General features: G+C 38.6%; 1 protein-coding gene across 3 annotated transcripts in view; it reads right to left on the reverse strand.

The window, feature by feature from the left end:
• Nucleotides 1-16,502, reverse strand: part of SYTL3 (synaptotagmin like 3) — a 35,719-nt gene extending 19,217 nt beyond the window's left edge. Inside the window, exons 1-7 of one of the 3 annotated variants that reach the window (XM_081905713.1) lie at nt 15,723-16,502; nt 13,080-13,547; nt 12,102-12,311; nt 11,086-11,150; nt 8,044-8,098; nt 4,393-4,459; nt 3,232-3,304 (exon numbers count right to left, since the gene is read on the reverse strand). In XM_081905713.1, coding sequence (XP_081761839.1) covers nt 3,232-3,304; nt 4,393-4,459; nt 8,044-8,098; nt 11,086-11,150; nt 12,102-12,311; nt 13,080-13,189 — 580 coding nt within the window. In that variant the 5' untranslated portion in view covers nt 13,190-13,547; nt 15,723-16,502. Of the gene's footprint in view, nt 1-3,231; nt 3,305-4,392; nt 4,460-8,043; nt 8,099-11,085; nt 11,151-12,101; nt 12,312-13,079; nt 14,903-15,722 lie in introns of those variants that run through there. The other 2 variants (XM_081905712.1, XM_081905714.1) reach the window with 2 other exon arrangements.
• Nucleotides 16,503-17,129: the final 627 nt, after the last annotated feature.

The following is a 17,129-nucleotide window of genomic DNA, read 5'->3' on the forward strand; positions in this document are numbered from 1 at the left end:
AAGATAGGGTGGTAATGGTACAACAACAAACCGAAATTGAGGTTGTCAAAAAGATAAAATATCTGGGTATCTGGATCACCAACAAAAATATCGACTTATATCAAAATAATTACGTACCGGTCTGGAATAAAATCAAAAAAGATCTGACACTCTGGGCCAGGATGAAGCTATCATTCTGGGGAAGAATCTCTATGGTGAAGATGATGCTACTACCCAAGCTGTTATTTTTGTTCCAAACCCTACCCATATTAAAAGGAACGAAAAATTTTAAAGAATGGCAAAAGGCGATTTCTAGATATGTCTGGGAGGGGAAGAAGCCCAGAATCAAATTCAAGTTGTTAACAGATGCATTAGAAAGGGGGGGCTTCGCCCTACCAGATATGAGACTTTACTACGAAGCCTCATGTTTGTGCTGGCTTAAAGAATGGGTGAGGTTGGAAAACAGAGAGCTACTAGATCTAGAAGGGTATGATAATAGACAAGGGTGGCATGCATATTTATGGAAGGATAAAAACAGAGGACTCAAGGGATTCGGCAGGCACATCTTTAAGGGCCCTTTAATAGAGGTTTGGGAGAGATACAAAAATATACTAGAGCCAAGAACACCACATTGGCTGTCTCCGCAGGAGATGACAAGTGTAAAGAAGGTTAATATGGAGGAAAATTGGGGGAAGTATGGAGAGATGGTAACTTACGAAGGAGGGAAGTGGAAAATCAAACCATACGATCAGATTAAAACGCTCACACAAGGCTGGCTGCATTATTTCCAGATAAATGAGATGTTTAAATCAGAGGTGAAGGAAAGAGGATATGAAAAAAAAGAATCAATATTCCAAAAAGAGATAATAAACAATGACCATAAGAACCTTTCGAAAATGTATAAAATATTACTGGAGTGGAATACGAAAGATGAGGAAGTAAAGTCAGTGATGGTACAATGGGCAAGGGATCTTGGTTATAATATTCAAATGGAAGATTGGGAAAGACTGTGGAGAGTGAATATAAAGTTTACAGCTTGCACTCAGTTGAAGGAAAACATAATGAAGATGCAATATAGATGGTATATGACTCCGGCAAAGTTGGCGAAGATATACAAGATAGATAATAAGTGCTGGAAGTGTAAACAAAAGGAGGGGACGTTTTACCATCAATGGTGGGAGTGCAGGAAAGTAAAAAGCTTCTGGGAAGATATCTATAATGAATTAAAAAAGATGTTTGGTTACACTTTTGTCAAAAAGCCAGAAGCTTTCTTATTGTGTATTATGGGAAAGGATATTAAGAGAAAAGATCGCAAGCTCTTCCAGTATGCGGTCACAGCAGCCAGAATTGTGATAGCCCAGAGATGGAAGCAGGAAGATATGCCAACTGTTGCGGAGTGGAGAGCAAAATTGATAGAATATGCTGAATTGGATAAACTAACAGGGAAAATAAGATATTTAAAAGATCAAAAGTTTATTGAAGATTGGGGAAATTTTGTGGGTTATCTGGAGTGTAAATGTAATGTAAATACAACGCTAGTGGGTTTCAAAGAGGCACTGTAAAAAACCAATAGGTATTGTCTAATAGAAATAAGATATAAATGGAGGAATGAATGGCAATATGAAAGGATGAAATGCGCTTAAAAGATCTAAACTCGAAGGAATGTCAACGGCGCGGAAGGAAGTCCAAGATGTATGAGAAGTGTTGAAATTCGGATTTTAATGTATTACAATGAATTCAATAAAATTTTTAAAATGCAAAAAAAAAAAAAAAAAAATATCATGTAAGAGATGCAGCAACAGAAAGGGTTGGCAGAGTTCTAGCTGGTCCTCTTGGTTTATGCAAAGTGTGTGTGTGTGTTGTACAGTACCTGCACACCTATTCCTGAGTATGCACAAGGCTATTTATTTATTTTTTCTGAAAATGAAGTGGGACACAGCTTTCCAGGTACAAAAGGCAATGTAAGGTAAAGGTAAACTGTAAAGTCCAGTCAAATTTGACTATGGAGTGTGGCACTCATCTCCACTTTCAGGCCAAGGGAGCCAGTGTTTGTCTGCAGACAGCTTTTCCAGGTCATGTGGCCAGCATGACTAAACCGCTTCTGGCACAACGGGACACCATGACAGAAGCCAGAGTGCACGGAAACACTGTTTACCTTCCTGACACAGCTGTTCCTATTTACCTACTTGCGCTGGTATGCTTTCAAACTGTTAAAACTAAGCCAAAACCGTGGTGGCCTTGGTATGCAATCTAACAATAACTAGGCACAACTAAGGCCCAGTTCTCACATCGTGATTGAATGCTCCTCCAGTGTGGGGGGGGGGCGTACACATACATACATAGAAAAATGTAATTTCAGGACCAAAAGAACTCTGCTGGATCAAATCACAGGCCCATCTAATGTAGTATCCTGCTGGCCACATGCCTCTTGTAAGTTCACATGCAGGGTTTAAGAACAACAGTTCTTTCTGGTTGTTGCTCCCCAGAAACTGGTATTCCAAGCTATAGTTCCTTTGAATCTGGAAATTTCATGCAGCCATCATGTTAATAGCAAGGAAGAAATCTAGGAAAGAACCCATTTCTCCAGTATTTAGCTTTCTGCATACATGGGGGGGGGGTCCGATTATGGAGAAGAATTTAATCATGTCAGCCTCCAACTTGCAACATTATGTCGTACAGTTAAGGTACAGGCTTACCACTTCACTAGCTCTACTAGTGAAGTTGAAATCAACTGAGTATTTGGGTCAGATGTGCAATCTATTCTTGAGGACTGAACTCAAGTAAATCACTTTTGCCAGCTTGCAGCAGAAGCTGGCTATATACAGTAGCAATTGACTGGCATCCATGCTGTTACCAAATAACGTTCCCTGGAACAGTTTTCAACTTTTGAAAACCTCATTGTTATTTTCACTAAAATTAAGGTGCTGAATGAATACTTCAGAGCATAAATAAACAAGCTGCACCTTAAGCAATTAAAAAATAGCCAGCATGTTCCAAACACAATGTGGGAGGATCACAATGTAAGACTAAAAAGTAGTACTGGAATCAGAAGCAAGTGTGCCTGTTATTTTCAAAAGTTTGCCATGGGGAGCTGCTTCCCTTCTTGGACCTTGGAGAAAAAACCACCAACTCCTCTACTTAGAAGAGGTTGAATTTTCCCCTCTGCTTTCCATTAAATGGCCTGACCCGTCCTCTCAAGCTGAAACATTTTACTGCTTGCTTTAGAATAGCAAAGTCCTTAAGAACACTTACTTTTTATATGTGATGTAAATGTCAGAAACAGATTTTCCATAGACCTGTGGAAACTTTTAGTCTGGTCAAGTTCCTGCAATACAGGGTGAAAATAAAAAGATAAAAGTGATAAAAGAAGGAGTTGTGTTTTCAAGGCTTCTCAAGTCACATGCTCTTAGAAGCCTACCAAAAAAAAAGTGCATGTGTGCAAACAGAGCTATCATATCTGTAGCTAAGCAATTAAGGGAAATGTTTTGGCATGACTTGAGCTGTCTGTGTTTGCAAAAAGGACACACAGGTCAGTTCAATCCTTTTGCATCTACCACAGCACAAATATGCTGTAATGATGTTACAAATAAAAGCAAGTAGCTTATCAAATGGAACATATTTAGGTGAAGAGGTGCAGCTCTGTGGTAGATCATCTGCTTTGCACGCAGAAGGTCCAAGATTCAGTATGGGAAACCCTGCAGAGAGATTATTTGACACTGATTGAACTTCTACTCTGATTGCTGGGGCAGTAATTTATTGATATATTTACTTATTTGTACATATAGCCTGCCCTTCACTGAATGGTCCCATGGCAAATTACATAAGATACCACATTTTAAAACAATATACAGCTTTCGTTAAAATCAGTAAGTTAAAGGGCCACAAAAATTCACATAATCCTCTGAATGGCAAAAACAACAATACAGTAGGAGGGGGAAAACAAGGGTAAAGAAGTATATCTTTACCACTTGCCGAAAGGTATGCAATCTGGTGCAAGACGCATCCTGGTGGCTTATAAAGAAACAAAACTAATCTGTATTGCAATCCTATATGTGCCCATTAAAAAACAAGTCCCACTGAATTCAATGGTGTTTACGTCCAAGTGAGACAATATAGGATTGCAGCCTTAACAGCCATTCAGTCAGTCTTCTGCTCCTTGCCACTGGTGGACAATAGGACCGAGTCAACCTTCTTCAATCATCCCTATTTCAAAAACATTCATATTTATCTAGAAAACTAACAAACAAGTTCAGTGGCGCTTACTGCTAGGACTGCACTCTGAAAAACATAAAATGCACTCAGTGGCACAAGTCTGTCAGGAAAACAAAAATTAAAAGAAAATGTGCTAAACGGGAATAATTGTGCTAAAAGATGTGGTGCCACATTGAATTGAAAGATAGAAGTATACATTACCACTGTATTATGTTCACTTGTGGATTCAGCAAATGGAGGGGGAGTTGGAGGAACCACTGATATGTTACTGAGAATTTAAGGAGAACAGAATTTTACCATAAAGATGTAAGTTCATTTCTGACATACTGTATTCACTATATCGCCTATACTCCATTTTAAAACCCATCAACCACCATTTCAATGAGATCAATCACCCCCCAAAAAATCAATAAAAATATAATAGCATAAAAATAATCACAAAAATCAATCAAAGCAGAACAGCACTAGACATTAGAGACCAACAATGTTATATTTAATGTAAAGGGTAAATAAGTTTATTTTAGGAAACAGAGATGGCTGCAAAATTAATCAATCGTTTACGTGTATAAAACAAAAAGCAGATTATGTTAGAAGTAACTGGATGCTTTAAAGGTTACTACAGTAGGTAACAGTAGTATTTCTTTAACAATGTTTAAACAATATTTATTGGCATTTAAATTTATACTTATATGGTTTATGGTTTATATTTAATAAAGCTGGAATATATTTATTTATAAATTAGGTGGCATATGAAAGGACAGTAACTCGAATTTGTAAGCACACTATCTTATCATTCCCTTTATTGTGTTGATCATTTAATATAATAACAAAACCCATGGTAATAAATAATTGTAGAGATTAAATATGAAAGGAAAATAACCAGGGGAATGGCAGACATTCCTAGAAAATGAATTTCATATCGGAGGTGACAAAACTTGTCATACTATAAATCCCTCTCAGCTTAACCTCCAAAACAGATAAGATCCGTTAGATAATCTGGTGCATCTATTGACTGTGAAATGAAGTATACCATCACAGTATTGGATGCAGCTTCTGTATATTTTGACATTGGAACGAATTCTGTAGGCTGTCATGGAAAAATACCCCAAAACTGAGCAAAGCAAATTTTATTAGGAAGTTGTGGGAACAACTAACATTCTGAGGTTAACAACATTGAAAAATAAGGAGAAATACCCTGAAATATTATACAGATAGAATCCAATGTCTTATTACTTTACAAGAAAATCAAGGATATTGGGAAGTCAGATAAATTATATGTTGCTGTAGAAAATGTTGACATTGTACAACAGTGTACTAAAATGTAAGTAAGAATTTTATTTTACTGTATAAGGAAAAAAATGGTGCAAATAAACATTTAAGCCACTTTATTCTTCTGTTATTGTGCTATTACTAACTGTAATACTGATTACGCTTTTGATTATTTTGTATTACATTGAATAATAATAAAAAGGTTTTGCTTTATGTTGTATCATGAAATCTTTTGAAAATAGTGGGAAAGGGAATCTACCAAATATTTATTCAGGAGAACTAAGGCAGATCCTGTGATATTTACCACCAACTAAGGGCCTAAGTTACATGCAGAGTTAAGCATTTTGCTGAGAAGTGACTTTTCAGCCTTAATGCTTAACTTAAACATTCAATAAGCATTCCCCCTACAACATATTTGCTGCTTGTCTGTCACATTCCTGACAGTCTTGGTAATTACTTTTAACCTTTACTCTTTCAGCAGAGCAAGGCATTGAGCAAGATTTTACTGAAAATTAACAAACCACTTAATCTGTCTCAGGGTTAAGGGCCACCATACTAATGTGTGAGGTCACAGCTAGCGGTCTGGCAGCGCAGGTGGGGGTGGGAATCCCTGCTCCACCACACTGTGAGCACTGCAGTTCCCCATGTGATCACCCCAAGAAGCCATACCACAGTGCCACATAGCGGTATCTGGCTGTACTGCAATATTGAGGGAGGCAGAGCTTTGTATGGGCATGGCTGTAATTGAGTCACAAGCCTACTAGGATCAAAGGAAAGCTGGCATAATTCCATGCTGGTCGAAGAATGGCAGACAAAGGTGATCGATTTCATGGGACTGGCAGAGATGACCAGCAGAATCCGTGACCAGGGGAAAGAGACAGTGGAAGAAGATTGGAAGAAATTTAAAATATATCTTAAAAATTGTTGTAAAGTTGAGGAGTGTTAAGATGTCAAGGAATAAGAAATAGAGAATTACAGCTGTAACTAATAAGTTAAAGAAAATTTAATGAAAGGGAATTAAATAGTTAATTGACTGGAGGAGTTGCTAAAGAAATGTAAAACAAGGATGCAGCGAAAGGGAGGTATGGGGAAGTCAGGGGAAAGAAGGTGCACGAAAATAAGATTATGAAATTATACATGTTTAAATGTTTGTATGTTTTTGTTTTGTGTTTTGTTTGTTCTTTATTATGTGTTTGGAAAATGAATAAAAATTTATTTTAAAAAATAATAATAATTCCATGCTGGTCTTCCCCAGGATTTAGGGAGCGAGATCAGAGTTGTTGAGTTGGGGTTTTTTGGTCGATCTCTGGAGATCAACAAGGATTGACCAGGGACGGCCCGCGATCGACGGGTAGATCGCGATCAACCGGTTGGACAGGCCTGCTATATTAGATACAGGATTGACTACACCACTGTAGCTAAAGTGAGCCCATAAAGCAGGCTTGCCTGTCCCACTGAACAAAACTCTCACTCTGAGACCCCCTTAAAAAAATCATAGAAAGCGATGAGAATGTAACCAGGACATTTTGCTGTCCCAAACCACTGATGTGTGATCCAATAGATGCCTCCCATAATCTTTGCAGTGTTGCACGAATTGTCAGCAACTGCTCATGATCTGGGCCTTCCGTCACATATCTTCTGAGATGCTGCAAGAGATCTTTTGCTACCTATCGAAAAACTGACTGCTCCTTCACTAGCATCTCAATAAATATCACAGCCTCCATGACAGTACCTTGGCTTGCTTGTACGGTGGAACTTTGATGAACATACACCCAAATGGAGAACAAGCTGAATGATCTGAAGCGTGGAACCACATGCTACGAAAAACATGGGGGCTACTACCGAAAATGGCAGCCCTGCGCTAAGCTCCCTCTTCTTCCTCCATAACATCTAGTGCAACTTGCCTTATATGACCTAACAGAATCAAGTGATTCTGCCTCATAATTGCCTACTAATGAGAGTGGCAGGGAAACAGACCAAGTAATGACAACAAGACATGGGATAAGTTGTACAGGACATTACAGGCAGCAGGTAGATAACTTGACATGGGAATAAAATAAAATAAAATAAAAAATTCATTCCAGTAGCACCTTAGAGACCCAACTAAGTAACTAACTTGACATGGGAATGTCATTTTTGGTGGCAGCCTTGCTTTTATTATATTATTACTTTTATACCCCACCTTTCTTCCAAGAAGACATTCATGGTTCTTCCACTCCCCATTTTATCTTCACAACAACCCTGTGAGGTAGGCAAGGTTGAGAGACTGTGACTGCCCTAAGGTCACACAGTGAGATTCACGGCTGAATGGGGATTTGAACCTTGGTTTACCAGGTCCTAATCCAATACACTAACCACTACAATATTCAGCCCCTGCTAGGTTTTGTAGTATGCTAACTTGTTTTAAAAGCACAGCAAAAGCACCAAAATTAGTTTTAGATTTCTGCTTGCTCTATTGCAAGCTTTTAAAATTAAACCTTGGCATCTGCAGGTAGCTTCAGGGGGCAGATTATTTTGTACTGCACAATACACTCCTTGTACTGCATCCACCTCTCTAGGACAAGCTCACCTTCTTGTCCTTACCTTAGTAGTGCTTGATAAGAGTCCAAGAGCTTTGCCCCAGCAGTTTCATATCTACCTGTGAAGCAAGAGAAAGAAAAAAAACCCACCAAGGTCATTTGCTAGCAATAAAATTCTATTCACAAACCAGTTCTTTGTCACAATTTTCTGTCATTTATTGTTGTCAATATACTTCAATTTTGCCAACCCTTAAAAGTGCTCAAGAGATTCTGTGACCATTTAGAAAAATGTAGTTTTACATTTACTTACTGGTATTGATTCAAACAATGTACAATAATGGATGGTGGAAACTTAAATTACAGCTGAAAAGTGCAGTAATATAAGCAGCACAACACTATTTTTAAAATTCAATTGATTCATTGAATTTACATTCCACCCTTCCTCCCAAAGGAGGCAAGGGTGACAAACACATTTGCAATTTTTAAAAAAAAGGATTCTAAAACAGGGAAATCATTCTAAAATAGTTGCAATTAAAATCATTATTTCATTCAATGATCTCCGGGTTGCCAGAAACAGTATTCTTCACCTGCAAAATGCCTGAGTAAACAAGAATGTTTTCCAATTCCTCCTGAAAGCTAACACTGACAGAAAAAGATGCACCTCATTAAGGAGGGTATTCCACAAACAGGGAAGCACCTCTGAAAACGCCCTGTCATTACACAATTTCATTTGTGTGCAGGAACGTAACTCCCACATAAGAGGGGGGAGGGACACGTAGGCCTGTTGAAATAAACAGGCTTAGGTTTGTTGATTTTAATGGGTCTACTCAGAGTATGACTTCATTGGCTATCACCCAACCTGTATAACTAAGTACCAACTATGTAAATCATAGTATTAAAAAGAATAATCTTTCTGCTTATAAAACGGTGGACAATCAACTAAGAGCAAGCGATCCTTCTGTCATCAATCACGTGTAACAAATGAATTGCACAGATATATAGATATATATATAGATATATAGATATATATATAGATATATAGATATAGATATATGTGTGTGTGTGTGTGTGTGTGTGTGTATACATATATAAGCACAGGGCATTAATCTCAATATGCTTTTACAGCTACTTACAAAGATAATAATTCTGCAATAGATCAATTATTAACACTGTATAAAGTAAGTCTCTGGCACAATCAACAAAATTGTTGATAAAAAATATTTTCTCACAATGACTGCCTGATATTTCAGGCCACGTTATGCCAGCAAATAGGGAAGTGGTTGCATATTTTACAAGAACCCTGTTGCAAGCATGCTCTTAATTCACTATCTTATGTCTAAAGGCCACTTCCTGCCCTTCCTCATGTGCCAGCATAGGTTGGAGGCCATTAAAGAAATGAAATGAGAAACAAGCAGACTTTTACATGTTCTTACGGGTTGTACCCAATGCTGATCTGTTCCACTTGTGCAAATGAACTTCCCACTCCTCTCCTCTCTAGCCCCCACTAACTCAAAATCTGTTCCCTATACTTGAGAGACCCTCCAAAGCAGATTGAGGGGCTGCATGCTTTGTGTGCAGAAGATCCCACATCCAATTCAGTCAACAACAATGTCTAACTGACAGTACTAGTTTCTAAAGTTTCCTGTTGAAATATTGTGCCACTTATGTCATAAGTTTGTGTTGTCTTTGAAGGAATTACCATGGACTGATTGGTCACAGAGGCAATTAACAGAGAACAACAGCTATAATTTTGGTTCATCACTGTTAATTTATTCCTGCTCCAAGAGAGTCACAAAATAGGAACATTGGCTGTAATCCTGCACCCAAACAAGCCAGTTTGAATTCCACTGACTATTGATTTATGCAATCCAAGCATGTGCAGGACTGCAGATTTTCACTGGATCAGCTTCAGCATGCTTTCAAATTATAGTTACCAGCCAAGCACTCAGACTGTCTTTCACCAATCGAAATAAACTCCAGTAAAATGATCTCATATTTTCTTTTCTATACATTTCTGTCTCATTCTCTAGTCTAGGGCAAAGAAAGCAACATCTCTCTGTGCAAAACTATTGGTGAGGCTGTTTAACGGTTTCATTTGAATTCTACAAAATGTTGACATATGGGCAGATGAACTTTCTGTTGTAAGTCCATAACAAATCATTTTTAAAATGGCACTAATAATATATATAATAATTAACTGCTTCAGGACTCATTAATACAACAAAAAACAAAGAGGGATTAGTATCTGAATCTGTAATTTAACACAGCATCAGTATCAGTTCAAAAGTTCAAAAGAAACAGTTATTCTTAGTAAGAGTTTACAGCCAGGGTAGAGTGCATTGTAAGGGACACGGGTGGCGCTGTGGGTTAGACCACAGAGCCTACGACTTGCTGATCAGAAGGTCGGCGGTTCAAATCCCCGCGACGGGGTGAGCTCCTGTTGCTCGGTCCCTGCTCCTGCCAACCTAGCAGTTTGAAAGCACGTCAAGTGCAAGTAGCTAAATAGGCACTGCTCCGGCAGGAAGGTAAATGGCGTTTCCATGTGCTGCTCTGGTTCGCCAGAAGTGGCTTAGTCATGCTGGCCACATGACCTGGAAGCTGTTCGCTGGCTCCCTCAGCCAATAAAGCGAGATGAGCGCCGCAACCCCAGAGTCGGTCACAACTTGACCTAATTTGTCAGGGGTCCTTTACCTAGAGTGCATTGTACTTAGTTAAAATTATTTTTATATTAAATTTGTGTAATGCCCTTCATCCATAGAGCCCAAAGCAGTTCACAACACAAAAATACAAGATAAAAAACACAAACAAAATACATAATAAATAACTCCTTCACTCCCACATCTAAAAGGGTATCAGAGGCTAATCAGCCTAAGGCCTGGTTGAAGAGGAACACTAATGCCTAGCACCTAAATACTTCTACATTGTAGCCAAAGGTAACTGTTATGTGCTCATATATTTACTTACTTACTTATTTACTTACTTACTATTACTTATTTCCGATTATACATATCTTGCGAAGAGAACAAATTGTGAAATAAAAATAACAGACCATCAATTTATCTTGCATTTAATAGTGTAGCTTCCTGCTACTTTTTAAAAGCATTACCTTCAGCTGGAAATTTCTTTGATCGCTGCTCAAAAAACCACTCGCCTGCTTTCACTTTAAGTTCCCTGCAAAACAAAAATCTTTTACTCAAAGATTTTGAAAATCACCTGTAGGCTCATCAAAAAAATTCCATCATTATCGTGTTGGAACCTCAACTATTACATAACCCAGAAGGACATTCCAGAATATGCACAAGAATAGAAAACCCATAGAATTTGGTACTGGGCATAGAATTCAACTTCCTGAGAATCTTAGCTTTCATTTTCATTTCATTTTTTAATTAAGTGAAAAATACCTATGTGGTTCTAGGCTTCAAATATACACTACATTACAGGAAAGAAACTCCCATCCTACTGAAGGTACATGCAAAGGAGTCCCATGGCTCCGACTACCAAGTGTTGTGTGTTAATTCCACAGCAATATTGCCAGTGTGCCCGCTGTGTGAACCTCCTTAGACGCTGCCTTGTCACACGGAGGGGGGAGGTGAGCCCAAAATTTGATGCCCCCCTACCTAGCCCTTCCACTACATTCCCAAACCTGGATAAGTGAGGTGCTGGGGCCGGGCTTTGGGAAGGATATAAGGCTCTGGCAAAGTTCTAAAGCCATCCCACCTCCTTCTCAAAGCTGGGAAAGTGCTAACTAAGCTTTGGGAAGATGGAGAGAGGGCTCTAGGACCCTGACAGAGCCATCAGGTCTCCTTCCCAAAGCTCAGCACTTTGCTTACCCAGCTTTGGGAAGGTGGTGGGAGGGCTGCTGTGGTGTGTGTGTGTGTGTGTGTGAAATGTTGCCAAGGGCCTCCAAAAAAGCCCTTGAGGGCTTCATGTGGTCCTCTGGCCGTGCATTGGATCACACTGTCCTACTCCCCACCAAAGTATATGCTGCCTCTGTCTCCTTCTTCCTTGATAGCAGAGGGCTGCTGTGAAACCCCTACAGACCTGATCCTCATGACATATGCAACTAAGGCATAAACACCCACAACGCAAATATTACTGAGCAATTTCTCTAGAATTTCTCACTCATGGGCGTAGCAGACAGTGCATTTCCACAGGTAGCGATTCCAAGTGATGCGACATCTGGAGCATACTTGGTGACTGCACCCATTGCACACTGCACCTCTGTTGATTAGCACTCCAAGAGGTTTCTGACAGCGAGCACAAGACTTATATTCCAGGTTTGTGTTTTTTGTCCCTTTCCATCGAAGTTCCTGCAGCTGCAGCTTCAGTTTCCTGTTCTCAGCCAGAAAAAAAAATGCACATATTTTATCAGGTGGGAGTGAAAAAAATGAACAATTATTCACACTTATTCTCTAAGTAGCTGCATGAATTCACTTTCATTAATAATATGCTGTACTTTGAATAGCCAATGTAAACCAAAAACAAGAGGTTAACCTGTAATTTCACCTTCCACCACATTTAAACAATATAATACCATGCTGAAATAACTGGCTGACCTATGGAGATGAGTGAGTGCGACTTCCTTCTGTGTTGCTTTCCTAGATAACCACCTTAATTTTTAAAAGGGGGTTGGAGGAATTTACTAGTGAACCTTCCTACCATACTGAAACATCATAATTGCTTTCCAAATCTTGCTTAGAGCCCTTGGCAGGAATTTGGAAAAACTCTAGCAGGTCAACGCTATGTTCTTGCTGTGAAAGATACATCTGGATTAGATTGGAATATAGGCTCACATTTTAATGCCAGCATCATATAAATGCTGGGGGGAGGGGAACTGCATGCATGAGGAGCATGCACAATAATCACCCATCTGAAAACACCCTTAGTGCAAGGAGTAGGGAATGTACAAAACTACTGTAATAATAGTCATGACAAAGCCATTCAATAAATTTCTTCCTGCAAAGTATTTAATCTAGAATTTAATCACTAGAATGGTCTAACAAAGAATCTGAGAAAAGGACTTTAGCAAAGAATAGATGAAAAGAAGAAAATAAAACAGGGAGATGCAATGGCACGCTGTATTCCAAAATGGCCACATACCTTATTCGTTCTTCGTCCACCTTCCTCAACATCTGATCACGGTTCAGGACATCTAAAACAACTTGTCGTTCCAATCCCTTTAGTACACTGAGGTCAAGTTCCTGAGTCATTTTCTCTTCTGATTCTTAGAAGGTTTTTATTTGTTTGTTTGTCTGATTGTTTTGTTTTTTAAAGAATTTTAATCTTCTTCAGCACCCCCACCAAGGAAAGTTGGAGCTTAAAGCTAGGGGCAGGGTTCAGCAACCAAAAGATCTATGAGTCCCTTTAACTGCTTGCATACATCTTTCATCAGAGATACGTTTGAACTGTGTCATAAGATGGAAGGGAGAGGAAAAGAAGCCTTTTCCATATACGCCATAATTTTCAGTCTCATCACCTGCTGAAGGCACTTTCTTTGCTGGATGAAGGCAGTTTATCGTCTTGTATAAATAAAATGACTTCAGGCTCCCAATTTGCTGCTGGTAGTTTCTAAACTGATAAAAACGAGAGAGGTTTGGCTTAGATCCACCATTCTGCAAAGAAAATTGGGGTATGATTCAAGCTGATAGGCAGCAGCAGGTGTAAGGGGGAGAAACTCCACCTCCATTGCTTTAAATTCACAAATTTCCTATTAGGAAATTAGGATTGCATTTCTTAGGAATGCAGAAAAAAGAACAACCTACTTCTCCTTTCTTATTCTGCAGTAGATCACTATCTCCTACTTTTCCTGGAAAACAAAAGCTACATCCTGTCAGCATATCGTTTCATAGTATGCTTGGGCCACAGTTGAGCTATGAAATATGATTCATCATCTTTCAAACAGCCTCGTTTGAAACATTGCCCATCAGCATGTTACTTACCCTGGTGTAAAAAGGCCTGTATAAAAGCCATTTTGCTTATGCGGATTGTGCAAAAGATAATGAAAAATGCGAATAACAATAATCCAAATAATAAAAGGTGTCATGAAAAAATTCAGTTGATTGCCTCCTAGTCAACCACAAAGATAAATGTGCCTTAACTGGAATACGATGCCCTCTGACTGCTAGCTGTTGAACCTTTTATCCCATGGAAGTAAAACTAGTATGGTGTGAAGGCGAGATGTTCTAAAGTAAGTCTTTAGTATCAATCAATTATTTATAGGCTTTAATAGCTAATGGGCCTGCCATCTGAATCGTGTCTAGTTTGTGTCTGTTCAGGCAGATAAAAAGGTCTTGCAAAAAACAGTGTGGTTTATCACTGAGACAACACACATCCCTCACAAATCTAGAAGATGTTTCAGGCATTATGCACCAATACCAGCTTATGGTTTCACTTTGTGCAGACACAAGATGAACAGGAAAACTCATATGGACATATAGATGACACAATAAAAAACCAGAAGGACTTTAAACAAGAGCCTAAGGCAGTTGTGAATGGATTTTGGAGAGACTGTGCCCCACTATCACCTGCCCCAAATGAGTGAAAAATAGATTCCAACTGACTGAAAGGCCACTCACCTGATGTTCTGCTATTGTTTAAGGTCTTTGTAGAGAGTCCTTCCTTACAAAGTCAGAGGAGGCACAAGATGTGGGAGGGATCAGGTGCATTGAATCTGACAAAAGCAGATTATGGCCCTGCCTCCATGCAAGTTACGGTAATTTAAACTAGATAGTTCCGTGCCTAGATTGATGCTGGCACTGTTAGCCAAACAAGGCAGATCACTTACTTTCTGCAGTTGGGAGGGGGATATTAGTTTACACCCAATGTCAAAAAAGCTTATTAAAACATGTTGCAAAATTAAGCAAATATTCTACCATTTGCTGCACCATCAAAAACAATTGGGTTCAGGACCACATGCTTAACCATGGCAACACAACATAAGATGAAAAGTTGGTGAAGAACTAACTCTGACGGAATTGTGTCTCTGTCTAATTACACCTAAATGTAAAGTCACTGGAATTATAGTTGTAGTATGATTTTATACAATAAATAAACTGATCAAAGGATCAATAAAAAGTTCAGAACGCATTACACACATTGATCCTATGCACAGCTTATTATAAGACGACATACTACAAATCCCAAAACTTAACATTTAGAAAGCAAGGCCTTCATGAAAGATCCCAGTGTCATATATCCTTCTCTGAGATTTTTATTGGGCTTAACACAGAAAAATTGCCTATCTTGGACACACCAGAAGATACAGTGTGGAACAATAAACTACTTATTATAGACACATACACATGAACAGGGTTACTCAAAGTACAAGGTTTGGGGGGTGTGCAGTGTTAGAGAGCTAAATATACAGTACAGAGGAAGGAATCAAAGTTGCACAATACATTAGTCCATGCTATGCTACCATGAGGAAATAAATCTCCATCTTTTAACGGCAGAAATTCAGAGGCATCTTTTAAATATTTACATAGCTTTGAGAAACAGATACACAGCAATAGTAGAACTTATTTATTTGCATTCACCAGTTTTTGAATGTTAAAGCAATAGAAATGTCTAAAATAATTTGAGATAGGGTGTTTTCCAATTCAATAACCCCTAAAGATCAATGTGTCCTATCTGCTAGGGGAACGAAACCCAGCAAATAATCACAAATAAGAGAGGAATGCAAGGCCCTTGCCTTGCAAACATTTAAACATTTTCTATGCCTACCTTTAGCAAACACTGACTTACCTTTTACTTTCATAGAAGAAATGCAGGATGCTAGTTTTACTGAAGAAAAAATGGTATCTTCTTTCTCTCCGTTTCCTTCTTGCTGGACTGAAGTTTGACACAGAATACTTCAGTGCACATCATCCTATGATCCTACAGCCCTCTGCACTGGAAGTAACTGCCACCAATGCAGTCTGCTATCAAAGAGAGGCTTTAAATAATGCCTTAGTGGTCTGGGAGGAAACAGTTCACTGCGAGAAAAGACAATGTTTTTTCTTAAAGTGTACATGAAACCTCTAAGCTAACAGGAAGAGTAGTGGCCATTAAGTATGATACTTTCATGTGGTTTCTCTCTGTGTCACTCGCTTATGTTAGATGTGTGCAACACTGCAAACCTCAACTTCCGCAAGATTCAGAGCGAGCATTTACTAGAAATGGCAGATCCCCCCTGACCGCTTTGATATCTCAGGGGGCTGTGGACTGCATGATAATTAATACATATTGCTGGTATTATTAATATGAATAATACAAATACAGTACCAGTAATACCAGCATAAATAGCACACACATTTTTAAATCCCCAATGCTTTTAAGCTATCAAAGGGAAGGCTTTATTCACCTATTTTTCAAGTAATATTACGTACAAATCAATCCAAACCCAAATCTAGAAATATCTGAATTGGAGGTTCCATTTTATCTTATTACATATGCTTCATAAGTTTAATAGCCAAATATTCATGTGTGTAGAAACCTTTTCCATTTTTAAAGAGAATATTCATATTCCAGGCCAAGCTCGGCTTTTTTTGTTATCTGTTTTGTTTTGTTTTTTAAAATATTTTTATTAGTTTTTACACATATTAATGACAATACAAGACAAACACAAACATCAAAAACAAACAACAAAAATTGACTTCCCCATGCCTTCCCTTCGCCACATCCTTGTTTTACCATTTTTCGAGCAACTCATCAATCAGTCTTTAGTTAAGTCCCTTTTAAATTTCCTTAAGGTTTAAGATTTACAGCTGTAGTTCTTTGTTTCCTACCCCTTAACATCTTATCAGTCCACAATTTTACAGTAATTTTTTAGATATGTTTTAAATTTCCCCCAGTCCTCTTCCACTGTCTCTTTCCTCTGGTCACGGATTCTGCCGGTCATCTCTGCCAGTCCCATATATTCCATCACCTTCGATTGCCATTCTTCCAGAGTAGGTAATTCTTGCATCTTCCAATACTTTGCCAACAGGATTCTTGCTGCCGTGGTTGCATACATAAAGAATGTCTTATCCTTCTTTGATACCAATTGGCCGACCATGCCCAAGAGAAAAGCCTCCGGTTTCTTTACAAATGTCCACTTAAGGACTTTCTTAATTTCATTATAGATCATTTCCCAGTAGGCCTTAATCTTTGGGCAGGTCCACCAAAGATGGT

This window comes from Podarcis melisellensis (genome assembly GCF_964234715.1).
Source record: "Podarcis melisellensis genome assembly, chromosome: 3".
In the NCBI taxonomy this organism is placed as follows: domain Eukaryota; kingdom Metazoa; phylum Chordata; class Lepidosauria; order Squamata; family Lacertidae; genus Podarcis; species Podarcis melisellensis.